This window comes from Rhagoletis pomonella, unplaced genomic scaffold (assembly GCF_013731165.1).
Source record: "Rhagoletis pomonella isolate Grant_MI unplaced genomic scaffold, Rhpom_1.0 Rhpom_scaffold_00004, whole genome shotgun sequence".
In the NCBI taxonomy this organism is placed as follows: domain Eukaryota; kingdom Metazoa; phylum Arthropoda; class Insecta; order Diptera; family Tephritidae; genus Rhagoletis; species Rhagoletis pomonella.
In genome coordinates, this window is record NW_023458558.1 from 68281951 (window position 1) to 68299399 (window position 17449).

The 17449-nt window shown below is 37.6% G+C and overlaps 1 protein-coding gene across 3 annotated transcripts in view; it reads left to right on the forward strand.

Moving 5' to 3' along the window:
* Positions 1-17449, forward strand: part of LOC118738035 (serine/threonine-protein kinase Warts) — a 68948-nt gene that overhangs the window by 25898 nt on the left and 25601 nt on the right. For 2 of the 3 annotated variants that reach the window (XM_036468913.1, XM_036468915.1), the window contains exon 2: positions 1968-2636. In XM_036468913.1, coding sequence (XP_036324806.1) covers positions 2517-2636 — 120 coding nt within the window. In that variant the 5' untranslated portion in view covers positions 1968-2516. The remainder of the gene's footprint in view (positions 1-1967; positions 2637-17449) is intronic. The other variant, XM_036468914.1, reaches the window with a different exon arrangement.

Sequence of the window (17449 nt, forward strand, 5' to 3'; positions counted from 1 at the left end):
TTGGTCAAAAATGTATTGCAAGACTTGCCCCTAACAAATTTACATACACCCATAAAAGAGATTTCAATACAAGTTTAAGTAAAAATAGGGAACAATATTGCGATAAAGCCAAATTGTCTTAAAACAAAAAAATTTATGTAATTTCTTTGTTTTAAGTAGCAATTTACTTAAATGTAGGAAATTTTTCACTAACAGCCGCACTCAGAATCGTTTATTAAATTAGCTCTAACGGCACTTCACTAATGATCGTTAAATATGTTAATTAATGTTTCCTCTCAGAGTTAAAAATGATGAAACGAAAAATTTAAGTATGGCCCCAGTTGCGGCCCTTTTTTGTAGCATCACTCACTTTTTTTCGTTCAGTTTGAAATCAAATATAACAAGTAATTTTTAGCAAAAAAAAACCGACTTCAACTCCCATATAAAAAAAAAATATATATATATATATCTCATGATCCACTGATCGGATCTCAACCAGATTAGTATGGGACCACCTCTGAGACACTACCTTCCGATGCAAGAATTATCGAAATCGGTTGACGTGGTCCAAAGTTATGCGGCAACATACATAAAAAAAAAAAAAATATTCCGACGAACTGATAACCTCCTCCTTTTTTGGAAGTCGGTTAAAAATAGATATTTATGTATATCATTTTGCGCACATTGCCTTAACAGTCGCATTGGCTGAGTGAGCAGAGCACTGGCGTGCCATTCGAGAGATCCGAGTTCAAGTTCCAGGGAGGAAAATTTTCTTTTTCCTTTTTTATTTATTTTATTTTCTTGTTAAAGTTTTAAAAACTAATTTTATTTAATTTTTTGTTTTTGTGATCTACTAAATTTTCTTTTGATTTGTAGATTTTATTGTGTTAAGAAGGCACCTATTTTTTTTTAATTTCATTTGATTTTAGAAACGGTTTGCTAAAAGACAAACAAAACCACTAACAAGCCAATACTGGCATCTGTCTTTCAACTCACCACAGTCTTTCGAAAGACAAATGTCTTTCTCCGGCAACTATCTTGAAAGCTCTTTTCTGTATTTCGAATGAATAATTAAAAGATCTGCTAACGAGGAGGATAGCGGTATTCTATCTATCGTTTAGCAATAAGTTTTCCAAAAACTAAACAAAATTAAAAAATATTTTATTAAAACAAGAAAAACTAAAAATTGGATAAAATGAAACTAAAAAAAGAATAATCAAAAAAGTGTTCAAACAATAAATAATATAAGAAAATATTTTTTAAGCAACAAAACTTAAAAATTTAAAGAAAAAGGTTATTTAAGGCGGCAATGGAAATATGCCTTCTGACAACCACCAAACCGTAATATTAGAAGATAAATGCGTCACTGAAAATCATGAACGTGAACTGTTGGACCAAAATGTTTCAATACAAAAAATTTATTTTGGGCGGAACGAAGTTCGCCGGGTCTGCTGGTTTTTTATGGTATTTGAGTGATTAGGTTTTTCCATATGAAATTAGTTTTAAAATATGTAATTTATGAAGCTGCATTAAAATAGGTCAGAGGTACGGTAGCTGTGGTACAGGCCGGAAGGTTTTGTTTCCGTCAAATGTTTCTTGGGAGAATTTTTCGTGAATGGCTCCGGTGGTCGCCCTTGAACCGAAGCACTCTGTTTGGGGCTGGGCTGTATGAATGGTCCCAGCCTAAAAGTTAAAAGAAAAAGAGTTTGAGAAGGAGTTTCGCTGAAATGGAATATATTAGGTAACTTGTAAAAACTATAGAAAAAGTTATTTTACAATTTTTAAACTTCTGCACTCGGACACTTGTTAATCTATTAAGTGCGAGAATTGCATGTTGGCTCAGCATGTGGTAAAGTTCATTTCTGTTTCGTCAAAAAATTTTACGTTCGGTCGAACTCTAATGTAGTACATTCTTAGGCATTTATATAGCTTTTTTTGGGCTTTAGCTAGCAACAACTAAATATGCTTTTCTATTTTCTTACTTTCAGATCTTAGCAAGCTGAATACCAAAAGTAGTCATCAAGGAATGCGCGTTGAACCGTTTCTCAGTTTGTAAAGTTGTTGTTAACGTCGTTGATAAAGAATAAATAAAAAGTGCAAATATTTTACAACAAAGTGTGTTGTAAGTCTATAGTGATGTGGATTCTTATTCAAATTAACTGTTTTTGTGCTTTTCGCAGAATTTACACATTGAAAATATTGTAAATACAATAAAAAAATACAACGGCGCTCTACTATGCCACGATTGCTCACTAGCACTCCCGCAACACTTATCTTGATTAAATATTATACTAAGAATAAAGTGGATCACAATACGACAAAAGTAGCCAAGTAGTCAAATCAGCCTATAGTCTACACAAAAAAGTAGTAGATAAAAAAGTAAAGCTTGAGCCAAAGTCGGAAAGTTACAAAGAACAAAAGCCAACAAAACCTAGGCTAGGAAAAGTGTGCAATCGGCAACCAAAAAAAAAAAAAATTTATATTTTTGGCTTTGCTTAAGTGACTTGATTGTGATATGACTACTAAATATCACAAGAATGCATCCAGCGGGCGAAAAAAGGGGTCGCCCCAAAAATAAATATACAGCCGAGGCGCTCGAATCTATTAAACAAGATCTGACGCGATTTCAAGTACAAAGGGATAATGGTGCAGCACAGGTGAGTGCCGTTGGGGTTTCTTAAGTTTATTTCTAATCAAGTTAAGTATTTTTGATATTGAAAAAACATCCTATTGTCTGTTCTTGTATACTACGGACTTCCACATTTTTTGCTATTTATTTCGGGGTTTACCCGATTTGTAAATTTTGGAAATAAGATTTGTAGGTACTGAAATACTCAGAAGGCTAAGTGGTTATTAAAACATATCCGTCGTTCTCGCTATCAAATATCGAATATCTCTTTATTCCGCTAACTACTTATAAAACGGTGTCCACGGCGGTCATGCGTTAAGAGCTGGTCCCATAACTCTGTCACTAATGATATAAACACAAAAAGCCCTATATCTAGTTTACAATAACTTAATTTAATGTTTAGTGCAGGTATACTATATACTTTTACAGTCCGGTGACCAGATTTTTGTAGACAAAAATCGGGGCAGTTCTAAAGCATCGAATCCGAACATAAAATTTTGTTTTTAGAATAAAAATGCATATCACATTTTTTAATATACTTTTATTTAAAACAAAACAAAGAGAGAAACTTGAAAAATGTATGCACATTATATAATACAGCTTATATTTTTCATATCCTAATTTTTTTGAGGAAATTGGTATTATTTTTTATAATATCACTAAATTCAAGTTTGATTAAAAAAAAATAGCTTAACAAATAATTTTAAAAACCTTAAAAATATGAAGCAAGAATGCTAGCCTGCAATATAGCGAGAGTTGCAGTTTGACAGAATAAAACATAACCAAAGATCATAGAAAATAAGGATGCTGGCTATGTTTATGGCTCCCTTATGCTCTATGTTCTTTGTGATAACGAAAGTATGCCACGTTTGTCAGAAAAATGGTTTTTGGGCCAGAGAGCAGGGCGCTCCTATTAAATAAATAAAGAAAACTCTGGAAGTCGGGATTTAATCGTTACAAATATGAAAAAAACGCGACACTTTTCGACTTTTAAAAAAATTTCAGCGGGACAATTTTCTCAAAATCGATACTGTCCCGCCAAATTCGGTACGAATGGTCACCGTATTTTTAGGCCTTTAATATTATGTATTTAAATGGAAGTTTTCATCGGTAAACCCAAAAACCCTATATTTGTATGAATTTTTGTAACTTTGATGATCGTTTATAGCAAAAATCTCAATGAAAGTTGCCAAATATGTGCTATTGTTGTAAAAGTACAGGCGACCAAACTGATGCCTGATCTAAAGTATTTTTGAAAGACAATTTCGATTTGCATTTGCAGCCAGATCTTAAAGTATGATACATAAGTATATATATCGATTTTTTTTTTGTCTCGAGGAGTAAATTTGTTATTCCAATGTTCATTGACTTCAAGCACCCTGTTATAGTACTTACCCACTTTAACTGTAACGGGCTACAGAGCAAGATTGAGGAGATAACCGTCTTTATGTGTCGGCATGGTATATTGATAGCTGCGGTCCAAGAGACGAAGCTGCACAGCAATTCAACATTGTGGAATTGTGCCGGGTACAACGTGCACCGTCGAGATCGCGAGCGAGATAATGGTGGTGGCTTAGCGTTCATCACGCACCACACCGTGCAGTATCGTCTTATCGAAGCAGACATCGACCGCAGGGATACCACCCTAGAATGTTAGGGCATTGCTATCCGGTCAGGCGATGTCGAGCTCGAAATATTTAATATACACATACCCCCTGTCACCTGCTGCCCGGCAGGATATCACCCTGATATAGGTGCGCTCCTCAGAGGTGAAAACCGTATGGTAGTAGGTGACTTTAATGCGCACCACAATCTTTGGCATTCAAGCCTGTCAAACGATCGTAGGGGAACAGAATTGGCTGAGCGGATAGACGATTCTACATTCTGCACAATGAACGACGACGCACCCACCAGGATTATGGGTAACTGCAGCAGCTCGCCAGACATCACCATAGTCAGCGCTGGTCTGATAAACAGCATAACATGGCGACCTATGCTGACTTTAGCATCAGACCATCTACCCATAGTCATCTTGATAGATAAACCAACCGACTTTGCCTCCGCTAAACACCGAACCTATATCAACTTCTCTAAAGCTGATTGGAAAGGTTACGCGGAGTTTACTGAAAACACCTTCACTGCGCTTCCCACACCAACCGACGTCCATCTCGGTGAACGTAAGTTCCGCAGGGCTGTCACTGCTGCTGCAGCTCGCTTCATACCGGCAGGATGTATTACGGACCCACGTCCAAACTTCCCTGCCGAAGCGGCTGTTCTAGCCGATGAGCGCGACAGCTTTCGTCAGGCCGATCCCGGAGATCCCCGTATTAGGGATCTCAACGCGGAGATTCGGCAACTAGTAAACGTACATAAGCGGAAGAAGTGGGAGGAGCATCTGAAGACCTGTAACTTCGCCTCTGGTGTGAGTAAGCTTTGGTTAACCGTGAGGTCACTGTCCAATCCGACGAAGCACGACGACAGAGTCGAAATTTCTTTCGGCGACCATGCTTCGTCGGACCCGGAGCGATGCGCGAGCTATTTTAGCCGGCAGTTCATACTGCATCCTCCGGTCGACAAAGCCAAGCGTCGAGTGACCAGAAGGCTGCACAAACTGCCAACAACTTGTGCCCCCTTGCTTTCACTTGCGGTGAAGTTCAGGTAGCCATCGGGAAGGCGAAAGCCTCCAAAGCCATGGGTCCCGACGGAATATGCATGCTGATGGTGAAAAATTTGGGTCCTGCGGGGGTAGCGTACCTAACGGAGGTCCTCAACTTGTCCATGGCCACTCTCATCATCCCAGACATCTGGAAGGTGGGGAGAGTGGTCCCACTGCTTAAACCGGGGAAACCCGCCAACATAGGAGATTCTTATCGTCCGATAACACTCCTTTCCCCGGTAGCGAAGACACTCGAGGCCTTGCTACTCCCGTACTTCACAAACCACTTGACCCCAGCGAAGCATCAGCATGGCTTCCGTAAAGTGCACAGTACAACAACGGCACTTAACGCCATAAACACTCAGATAACTCGTGGCCGTAACTGTAAACGTCCCTGTGAGAAAACGATTCTAGTAGCGTTGGATCTGTCAAAGGCTTTTGACACTGTCAGCCATGCCACGCTACTAGAAGATATAGAGGCTTCCTCTCTCCCACAGAGGCTCAAACGGTGGTCGGCAAATTATCTGAGTGGTCGACACTCGTCGGTAATGTTTAGAGACAAATCGAGCAAACTTAGAAAAATAAAACAGGGGGTTCCACAGGGTGGTGTCCTTTCCCCACTACTGTTTAACTTTTACATTTCAAAGCTCCCTCAACCACCAGAGGGAGTCTCGATTGTCTCTTACGCCGACGATTGCTCGATCATGGCGACTGGGAATGGAATTGATGACTTGTGTTCGAAAGTAAACGGATATCTCTCTGACCTTTCTCGCTTCTTCACTGCAAAGTGTCTAGCCCTCTCCCCTACGAAATCCTCTGCGACCCTGTTCACAACCTGGACGAAGGAGGTCAGGCTACCGCTAGGAATTCACGTCGATGACACACCAATTCCGACGGTGAATAATCCTAAAATACTCGGAGTAACATTCGACAGCCTGCTCTCCTCTGCGCACACAACCGCTATTGTCAATAAAGTACAGAGCTGCAACAAGGTCCTCAAGTCGCTAGCCGACAGTACTTGGGGCAAAGACAAAGAAACGTTGCTGGCAACATACAAGGCTATAGGCCGCCCGGTCGTAAACTACGCAGCACCAGTGTGGTCGCCGGGGACTAGTAGGACGCAGTGGACGAAGCTACAGACGGTACAAAATACAGCACTCAGGACAGCGACAGGATGCCTCCTGATGACACCAGAACACCACCTCCACGATGAGGCAAAAATGCTCCCAATTAGGGAGCACAACACGATGCTCTGCAAGCAGTTTCTTGTTGGGAGCCACAGATGTGGCCACCCAAATGGACAGCTGCTTGCAGAGGAGCCCTCGCCGAGGCACGTCAGGAGGCATCTATATGAACTGACGGACAAAGTCCAGAGGTTCATTAAGCAACCTCTGGACCCGTCAGCTCATAGACAGGCCCTGAACGGCATTCACAGGAACGCAGTCTCGAGTTATGTAGACTCAAGACCTGTGAATGCCGTTCTAGGCACACAAACACCGGACATCGACATGACGGACCTCCATCTGCCTCGGGAGACCCAACTTCGCTCTAGCTACTGCAGCAGGCTAAATTCCTACCTGTCTAGGTTAAATGCGGATGTGCCGAACGAATGTCCGGCATGCGGAGAGACCCCACACACTACTCGAAACATCTCTTCGCATGCCCGGAAAACTCCACAACCCTAACGGCGTCGTCCCTATGGACTGACCCCATAGAGGCTGCACGCTTCTTGGGGCTGCCGTTAGTGGATCTCGACGACAACGACTGAGATAGCCGATCTGGGCGGGGTTGTTGTAGCCGCTACAACAACAACAACAACAACAAGTACTTACCCACCACATCTCAGTTCTTGTCAGACTAACGTACCACCCTAATGTCAGTATATTAAAGCTTGTCAAAAAACATTAAACTTGTGCTAAGGAAGTATTTCGATTATTGAACATAGAATTTACCTGAAAATGGAACCAGGCGACCCCTAGATTCGGCCAAAAAAAGTTTTTTTTTTTTCGAAATTTCCTTGCAAAAATATTTTGGACGCGAAAATGTATGGGGTACCTTTAATTTTTTTCCTGTAAGGTGGTGCGGTCCAAACATCAAATAAAGAGCAAATCTTGTATGTATATCAACTCGCGTTTGAAATAATTCTCTTATTATTAAACGAGCCATATGTGATTTGTCAATTGAATTTGTGTTTGTATATACATATAGCTATGATAAAAGGTTCAGCATGTTATTTGACGGGGCATAATCAATTCGAAATTTGATGACTACAGCAATAACTACTGTTCTCGTTATCGTTATTTATAATGATCTTTTCTTTTCGCTCTTTGTTATTGCATCATTACCTTGATAAATACGCTTATTCACTGGCAAATCGATAGAATTCGTTTGTCTACTGGTTAATTTTTGAACTACGGTTGCTTGCAAGGCCCTTCTGGCGATGCGTTGCACCTATCTACAAACTAGAGATGCGCACGAGCCGGGCTTTTGCGTAAGCCCGCGAGTACGGGCCGGAATATTTGCTGTCAGCACAAACTCGTGCGTGCATGGGCGTTCAGTAAAATTTCACGAATAAGCACGAAAAAGCCCGTTGCAAATTTAGATAAGCTGTGTTTTTTTATTTAAAAAAAAGTGCATATTTAAACCTCTACATAAACAAAAAATTAAAAATAAGTACATATGTATACATACAATAAGAGTTAGCTCTTTATTTCCGGGCTGGGACGTATCCCGTCGTGCCGGGCCGGGCCCCACTAAAATTCTTAACGTGCGGGCTCGTGCGTGTTTTTGAAAGTTGATTTTACACTCGTGCTGGGCCGGGCCTGAAAATTTAGGCCCGTGCCCATCTCTACTACAAACTGATGTGAGCAGTAGTAAACGGTTGATGACATTTCTACACGTGGCCATGACAACAAACAATATATGTATGTATGTACATCATAAGCATAAATGTGCAGAGTTCCTCCATAATCGATTTGTGCAACTCATAAAATTTACACTAAAATTTGTGACTTTGGTCCATTATACAGATATGTGCAGCTAATCGTTACAGCTGTTGCAAATTTATAATTTACATTCTTTTTCTGCACAAATATATGCAGCAGTTGGCTGATGAAAACTATGGGTTTGCAGGCATTATGTTTTTATGTTTTCGAACATGAAATATGAGTCAGGTCGTATTAGGAAAATATTCCAGCCAATAAAAATTTCTAGCAACTTTAAGCGCAAAAAATATACATACATGGACTACAATTGAATGTGGGACTAGGTTAGAGAAAGAGCGCATTAGATATAGATAATTCGCCATAGAACATGCAAAAATGACTGATTAAATTCCGCAATTGTACTTCTATTAATATTTTGTATAAGAGAATTTTTAACAATTTTCTTGAAAAAAAAAAACAAAAATCTATTAATTTAAAATTAAATTTTTACATAAAAAATAACAGTTTAGCTACAAATATCCTTAAAGACTAAGTAAATCAGAAAAAGTTGTGGAAATTCGAAGTTAGCGTCAGTAATGTGTAATAGATTTTTTTTTTACCAAAAAGGGCAGAGGAGTAACAAATTACATTCAAAGCATCATATATTCCTGATCGAACGATGCTCATTGCGCAGCAGCTGCGAAAATACTAGCAATCTCAAATAAGAAAAGCACTTCTCAAACATTGCTGCCGTGTGATGAAATAAAAGAACACAATTTCCGGCAGAAGATATAAAACGTACTAAATTCTAAACACATTGCACATTTCTGTTTGAGATTAGTTTTTCTATATGCATGTAATTAAGTTAGGTGGGGCTAAAACTTTTTTGACGTGAATCATTAAATATGAACTGGTATAAAATTGGAACGGCTATGATTTTTGTTTTGACCGTTATGAAATGTATCGTAACAAAAACTGAACACATTTTCAAGGTTTTAAGTTTTTGTTTCATTTTCTTTAATATATTTTATAATCTTTACCATTTTGTATAAAATAATATAGATTATTATTATCGCTCATTTACTTAATAGATTTATAATCCAAAAAATATAAATTTTGAGTTGTGTATGCAGAAATTACTGGTACCTCTTCTTTATAGCTGTATCGATTATCAGTATCTCACTAGAACAAAATATGTGTTAATTTTTACTATGCGAGTATATCGATGGTTGAGAGGCTATCTTGACAGCCACTTCGAAAACGCTCTATCTCAGAAAAATTTTCAACAACGCCCTATTTTACAATTTGATTGAAAAACGCCCTATTTTAGTTATGTATGGAAAATTGGACGTAAAAAACATAAACTCTTTTTTATAAATCTCTGGCTCTTTGTCAATAAAAAAGCACTAACTGATTTTTTTGATACAACCAATATTTATCGAGATATGATGTGATAAACAATGGCTTACAGCGAGACTCCTAACATTTTGGTTGTTGTATAACTTAGAAAAAAAAAATGTTGTTTTTCTTGCATTTACAAATACTTTAGGACCTCCTCTGCACCATATCCGAAAATCGAGCAAAAGCAGTTTTTGACCAATTGAAATAGTGTGGAATGGCTCATATACATACGTGTAGAAATATATCTATTTGACATCCGTAAAAATTAAGTTTAATTAAAATCGAACGTAGAAACAATTTACAACTTGTATGTACATAAGTATTTACTTCCGTTGCCTAAGTTCAAAATGACGATTTGGTTGAAAATAACGATAAATACTGATTCGGGCAATTTATTCTTGTTTCTTTAAATGACACAGTGCGGCGGTGAAAATACATCCGAATCATAACAGGTTTAGGTGGGGTCGAATAACGTGCACCCTGCTCACCGTGCGTCTTAACCAAGATGAAATGAAAGGTTACCGGACATTGGACAATCTTGCAATTTTTAAAAGTACATATATTGTTCCTAGTTTCTAAAAACTCTAAAATTAAAATCATACATACAGGGCTTTTCGAGAAAAGTGACTTGGAAAATTTTTTAAATTTTACTATGCTATTCCCAGTAGATGGACAGAGGTTAAGGTCTTATTTTTACCGAAGGCAGGTAAACCTGTGCAGAAGCCTTCATCCTAAAGGCGTGGATAAACACATCAGAGAAGTCAACCTAACGGAACAACCACTGAATAAGAACGAATTTGCTTATCAACCAGGCAAATCCAGTGAGACTGCCATTCATAGCCCTGCGAGGAAAATTGAATAGGTTCTGGAGTCTAAGAGCATAGCCGTTTTTACTCTCTTTGACATTTCAGGGGCTTTTGGCAACACGTCATACCGGGCAATAAGAGATACCCTGATATGAAAGAGAGTAAGCCCATCAGCAAGAATTGGACGTTTTCTATGCTAAAATCAAGGAAGATCAGTACGGAGTAGGGAGGCACGAAAGAATTTATTACATCCACAACGTAGTGTATTCTGCCCTCTCCTGTGGACTGTGGTTATAGACGAACTCCCCTTCCTACTGAACGACCACGGCTTCGAAACACAAGGCTATGCAGACGATCCGGTGATCTGCGTAACAGGGCTGCATGGCAAAAAGATCTCCAACCACATGCAACAAGCCCTGCGCAATACACAAAGATGGTGGGGCACCAAAGCATTATTCATTAATCCTACTACTCTACTACTCTAGTTCCGGTTAGCCGGAGAAAAATGTTATCCATGACGTAATTTACTCTGGGCGCGCACTAGAATATGTCTGGATAACACACTCGCATGGAACGCACATTTGGATGCAACCGTCAACACGGCGATAAGAGCCTTCTTCGCTGGCTCCTAGCTACTTCCGAATTAAAACCCGGAGAGGAAGTTAGGCTCCTGGATCAAAACTTTAAGTTGGGAAAACTGGAGCTGGTATAGTTAGCGCCGAGTTTTCAAAGATCGATAGCAATGGGCATTTCCAAGCGGAGATTCGTGCGATATATGTAGATATGTACAACAACATCAAAACTAGTGAATGACTGCCTCTACGTGAACATAGTATTACGATGATATTAATCTTCTATAATCCAAACGCTCTTTTGGTCTCGAACAACTCGGAGATGTTTCCCCATTTGGACTGTGCTATAGGGGTAAGGCAATGGCTTCATTCCTAGTGATGTGTACGTGAGTATCGCTGACGTCAAAGGAAGACTGGCTTACCGAAATCAGGATGTTTAGAATTCGATTTCTTATGATAGATAGTCCTATTTAATCACACAATGGGCCCATTCATATATGCTATGTATTTTTGTATCTTTATGGGTACTACTAAAATCAGCAACTTTAACAACATTTGATAAGCTGCCAGGTGCTGTGCGCGCCCTCTTTATAACGCAAATATTTCCATTCCCATACATAAGTATGTATATATACACAAACATGGAGACATTAAAATATATACATATGTATGTATGTATGTATTTCTTATGCAAATTTTGATATCACGTTCTTCTCTTGCTTATTATAAATTGTATTGTTGACTGCTGAAAAATACTCCGAATAAAATTACAATATATCTAGTAAGTCCATCGAATATGGTGGCGAACTAAATACATCACATTCATACACGTAAGATTGCCTTATGCGCGTAAGTATCCGTCGGTGTTGCTATCGTAGCCCCTGTCCCCTTCGGTGCTGCTGTTAATCACATTTCACAATTCACATTTGAAATTAGAAATACACTTTCGATAACGCTTAATTTGGTAGTGCTGGCTGGCTGCGTGCCGGCTGGTCGTGGCAGTGGTGGGGCAATGGGGGTGGCTTGTAATATTGACGTTGTTTCTTTGCTTGTTGTATTCATGGTGCTTGCTTATTGGTAAGCTAACATCGTTAACGCAGCATAGTCGTCATATTCAAACGGCAAGCGCCAAAAGGCGTCATTCATAATGTGTGATTTGTGATGTCTAATGGCAATAATGGCAACTATTAACTAGCCAAAACGGTATACAGATATATATGCGTGCATATATGAGTTCGTAAATATTTAGCAAGAAAACCAATTACAAATTCACAACACATAAAAGATTTAGTAAGAAGACCCAAAAGTGTGTGGACACCGAGGTAGGTATTCTTTTGAACCTCAAGCGTCCACTCATCAGCACAGCAATTAAAGAAACTATCAACGCATTCTGCACAAAATTGTGACAAATCGCTCAATATGTATGTGTAGCCCAGTGATTCTCAAAGTGGTCCAGGTGGACCGCCAAGGGTCCACGAGAGACTCGACGGGGGTCGACGTTGGCGCGAAAAAAAATATGGGGGTTCACAAGTTGAAAGTGGGGGTCCCCGAAAATGTATCCTGCTTCAATAGTAAAGAAAAAAAATGGTTGCTTCGCTTCAACTGTATAATAATAATCATCTGCTCACAACTTTTCATTTCGCGACAACTTCATTACTGAGGTGAATGCTAAGAATGAGTTCAGCTACCGAAACTTTTGTTGCTCATTTTTGGCGACTTCTCTTTTGGTGTTGCAACGCTTTTGTATCAACTCGGTGTCCTTCCCCTTTCCTCGTCGCTCCCTCTCCTACAAGTAACGAGTTGCCGCAACAAAAGTTTACGTGTCTGAACTCAGTCTAACAGTTCTTCTGGATAAATTTTTGTTAACCTCGGTACGAGTAAAGTTGATGCAGCTAGCAAAAGGGAATGTTCGATGGATGGATTTTAGACAACTATGGTAATATCGATTTTGGGAATTAGATGAAAAAAAAATTAGTTTTAATTTTTTGAGTCTCTATAGAGGAATCTGAACATTATTCCCTGTGTGACACACTTTAACCGTCTCCAAACGGGACCAAAATTTATGTGTGATATCTGTGATCGTGATAACCGTTTGAGGGGTGAGACCGAAAAAATCTTTCATTTGATTTTAAGGCCCAGCCTAATGTACATATTGTACTTTCCAAGTTATGGCGGGCTCGCTTCTTCTAGACAGGCTGTAAATGTGTGAATTTTATTCTTCTCGCTAGTCTGTGCATATTTAAATATACATATACATACACATACAGTAACTCGAAACAATGAACACGTGTTGATTTTTAAAAATATTCGCAATATTTCAAGTTAACATTTTTTTTTGTCTATAAAAATGTTGTCCAAGCTTTAATCCCAACTATATAAATCAAAGTTTCAAACTTTATACAAATTTCAAACTTTTGAATCTGATTTTGCACTGTCATTCAAGCGTCTTAAAATCGGGTTGATTTTTAATAACTTTTTCTCTCTGACAGATTTTCGCATTTTTTTCCATTTAGACACGAATTTCTTATAAAATTAATTGCGGAAGACCAATCACAACGCCAGTTTTTATACATTGGACTTGCTATATCAAAAAAAAATAAAAATAAAAAAGCGCTAAATCCGTCTCAAAAAATTAAAATAAATAAAAGCAACTCGATTTTTTAGCCCGTTGAAATTTGCTCTTCATGAGACTAAAATTGTGTGGGCTATAAGAACGTTCGAAAGATTCAGATTACTTTTGAAATTTTGATGAAAATTCGATAAGTTTTTCCCAATTTTGTATACAGTTTGACACTTTGATTTATAAGCTTTTGGTTAAAGCTTGGACAATATTTTTTCATCTTGAAAAACATTATGAATGTTTAAAAAATCTTGGCAACTTATTTGAGTCACTGTAACTTCACACCTACATTCTTACATATGTATGTAGCTCATTATTTATTTCGTTTGCAAATTTTGAAGCGTATGTTGTGTTTTCGCATGGTTTTATTTGAATTTTGATAAAATATTAAAATGTTTTCCTTTGCGAAAAATCGTTTTCAGTTGAAGGCGAAAATATAGTACATACATACGTTCATACATATGTATGTATGTATGAAATTCTTAGGAATTCACAGCTAAAAATAGCATTTTCTACACTTCGCTGCTAATAGCAAAAAGTCATTGCAAAACTAATATTTAATATTATGTATTGACAAGAATTTTTTTCGTGTGTTTGGTTTTTAATTTTGCTTTTTACGCTAGCATGAAATAGGCAGGCGACCAACGCAAACGAAAACTTTTCAGGTTCAAAGTTATTTCGGTCAAGGAGATGTTTGCACATGCTGTAAAATGACCACCTATTCAGGCAAACGCACAAACAAAACAAAAAATCGCATAAAAAGTACAAACGTATGTACGAACATGTGTTCATACATGTAGATACCCAGTCGGCAAAATTAGAAAATTAGAGGCCTTCTGGGAGCCCTTATTTCAGATCTCTTGAAGCAATAGGCCTTCCGTGCTCGATTCTCTACTCCTTTTCGTTTTGTATAGAATGGCCAGAGTTTCCAGATCTTATTATTCAGCTTCCCTTAGAAGAGAAGTATTTACACGAAATATGGGTAGCCACACAACGCGCAATATCTGCTATCGTCTAATAAATCTTCCAAAGAGGTCTTATTGGAAAATCCCTTCCCGAAGGCGTTTATTTAAAAAGGCTCTTCATTTTGCCGACTGTGTACGAACATCATATGTAAGTACATATATACCCTACAGAAAAAAATCATCAATTGATAAAAAACAATCTACTTGTAGTTATTTTTTTGCGGGATTTCGATAAATACCTCACTTTTAATTAGCTATGACAAAACTAGCTCAAAGTAAGTTATAAAGTTATACAGGAGCCATGCAGACGCAATCGGGGGTTTGTTTTCTTTAAACAAGTTTCTATTTAACCTTCATATAAAAATTACTTTGAACACTCATGTTTTCTGCACTTCACATATGCCTTTTCAAATTTTGGACAAATAAAATGAATATCTAAATTTTATGCTATCATTTTGATTTTATGTCTGACGGCATACGAATATGGGAGCCCTACAGCATATATACAATATATACAAATAAACTGGAGGCCGATAGCCTTTGTTGTTGCCAGTTGCCCTAATCTTGCAATGTAATTATTGATCATTATATTTCATATAATAAATAAATAAATACAAATAAACCAAGGATGCGTTGTAACATTAATTTTAGCATCAACAAAAAAAACATTCGTTTTTGTTGAAACGATTCAGTTATTTTATCGTTTAGGTAATTAGTTATCAAAATAATTCTATTTTGGTTTTTAACGAAAAGAAATTTAATCGTTAATGCTGAAGCCGTGGCATGCATTTAAGTGCTAGGTGTTAATAGTGAGCTGGCAATGGTATACAACTTTTCGTTGATTTATTTTGTTTCAATGATAACGAAACGTAAGGAAATTATTTTGATAAGTATTCTGGCAAATTTTCTTTTTAGTTTCACTTTTATTTCAACATAATTTGATTAAAAGAAAAATACTGATAAAAATTAAATATTTCACACAAACAACAAAAAATATAATCGATAATTGCATGAGGCTATTGCCTGAAAATATCAAAATGCGCTTAGTGGCATTGTGCTACTATACTAGCACGGCCGAGTAATCATAGTAAACTTATGCACAGTAATTTTTTTAAGTTTATTAGTCGAACAAATTATAGCCGCACCAAATTTTCACAAGTTTTAAAATATTATTTTGCTGTTATTTAATTTTGGTTAGTTTTTTTTATATTTCATTCTTTAAAACCATCCGTATAAATACAAGTTCAAATGCAGTGTCACACGATTGGGTATTTGCCAAAATTTGGTACAAATCGTATCCCAATTGTGTGAACACCCAATCACGAAAATTAATTTGTTGAAATTTTTCAATAGAACATCGCTGGAATGTACCAATCTTTTGCCTACAAAAAAAATCCTCCAATAGCCCAATATAAAAATGTACAAATCTGTACAAAGGTACCAATCGAGTGACACTGCCTTAAAAATTTATGCAATTTAAAAAAAAAGATTCAACAAATTTTCGTAAAAATTTCGAGGTTTTTAATTAATTTCTGAGTACGAAGTTTTGTATCCCATTGAATTCTAGTAGAATAAAGTACAAGTTTCAAATGGCAAAAAATTTCGATTGATGTTTTAGACTTTTTAAAAAGTTCGAAATTTGTACGAAAGTTTGTTGAATTTTTTTTAATATGGCACAAATTTGGAAACTTGCACGGGTTTTGTTAAAGAAAGAACTATATTTTTATAAAAAAATAACAAAAGTTCAATAACAACAAAAATAATACGTTGGAACTTGGCAAAAAGTGTTACGGCTACAATTTTTTTACCACCGTATGTATGGCCGCCAAGCTGCCAATCTGAATTGCAGCTGCACCATATAAGGCAAAAGAACGATGCTGCTGGCGTATGCAGAGGATATCGATATCATAGGTCTAAAATAAAGGGACGTAACCGCAGCATTTTCCAGTTTAGGAAAAGGAGCTAAAGAGGTTGGTCTAGCGGTGAACGAGGGCAAGACAAATGACCTCCTGGCAACGTATAAAGAGTCCACGCGATAGATATAACTGTGAAGTAGTGAAGGACTCTGTCTACCTAGGATCCCGCATAAATACCACCAACAACAGCAGCCTGGAGATCAAGCGAAGAATAACTCTTGACAACAGGTGCTACTTTGGGCTCGGTAGGCAATTGAAAAGCAGAGCCCTCTCTCGACGAACGAAAATCACGCTTTACAATCTCATCAACCAAGTGGCGCAAATTCGCACAGGAGAGGGGCAATTGGAAAAGCTTTTTGGTCTCGGCCCAAACTCACAAACGGTTGTAGTGCCAAATAAGAAGAAGATATATTTTTGTATGTCTTTAATTAACCATACACATTGTATATAAAGGAAGTACAAAACAAAATTAAAAAATATATGCCTCTTTTTGCTTTTTTCAAAGCTCATTTTGGCACGTCCATAAACCTAGCTGACCCAAGTCGCCAAAAATCAATAAAAATTAGCTCGGAATTAGGTGTCTTTTAGGTGTTAATTAGGGCCTCGGTGGCGTTGAAGAACACCTAAAAGACACCTTATTCCTGCATATATGTATCTCGAAAATTAAAAAAAAAAAAATTTAAGATTGTTCAGCTAGCTTAACTGCGCTGAGCTAGCTGAAAAACACATTTTTGCGAATTTCTCGGAAACCAATGGAGCTACTAAATTGGTTTTAGTGGCGTTGAAGAACACCTAAAAGACACCTAATTCTAGCATATATTTGGAAAATTTAAAACCTAAATTTAACGATGGGTCAGCTAGGTTTACGTAAACCTTTTGCGTAAACATTTTTGCGAATTTCTCGGAAACCAATGGAGCTACTAAATTAGTTTCGGTGGCGTTGAAGAACACCTAAAAGACACCTAATTCCTGCATATATGT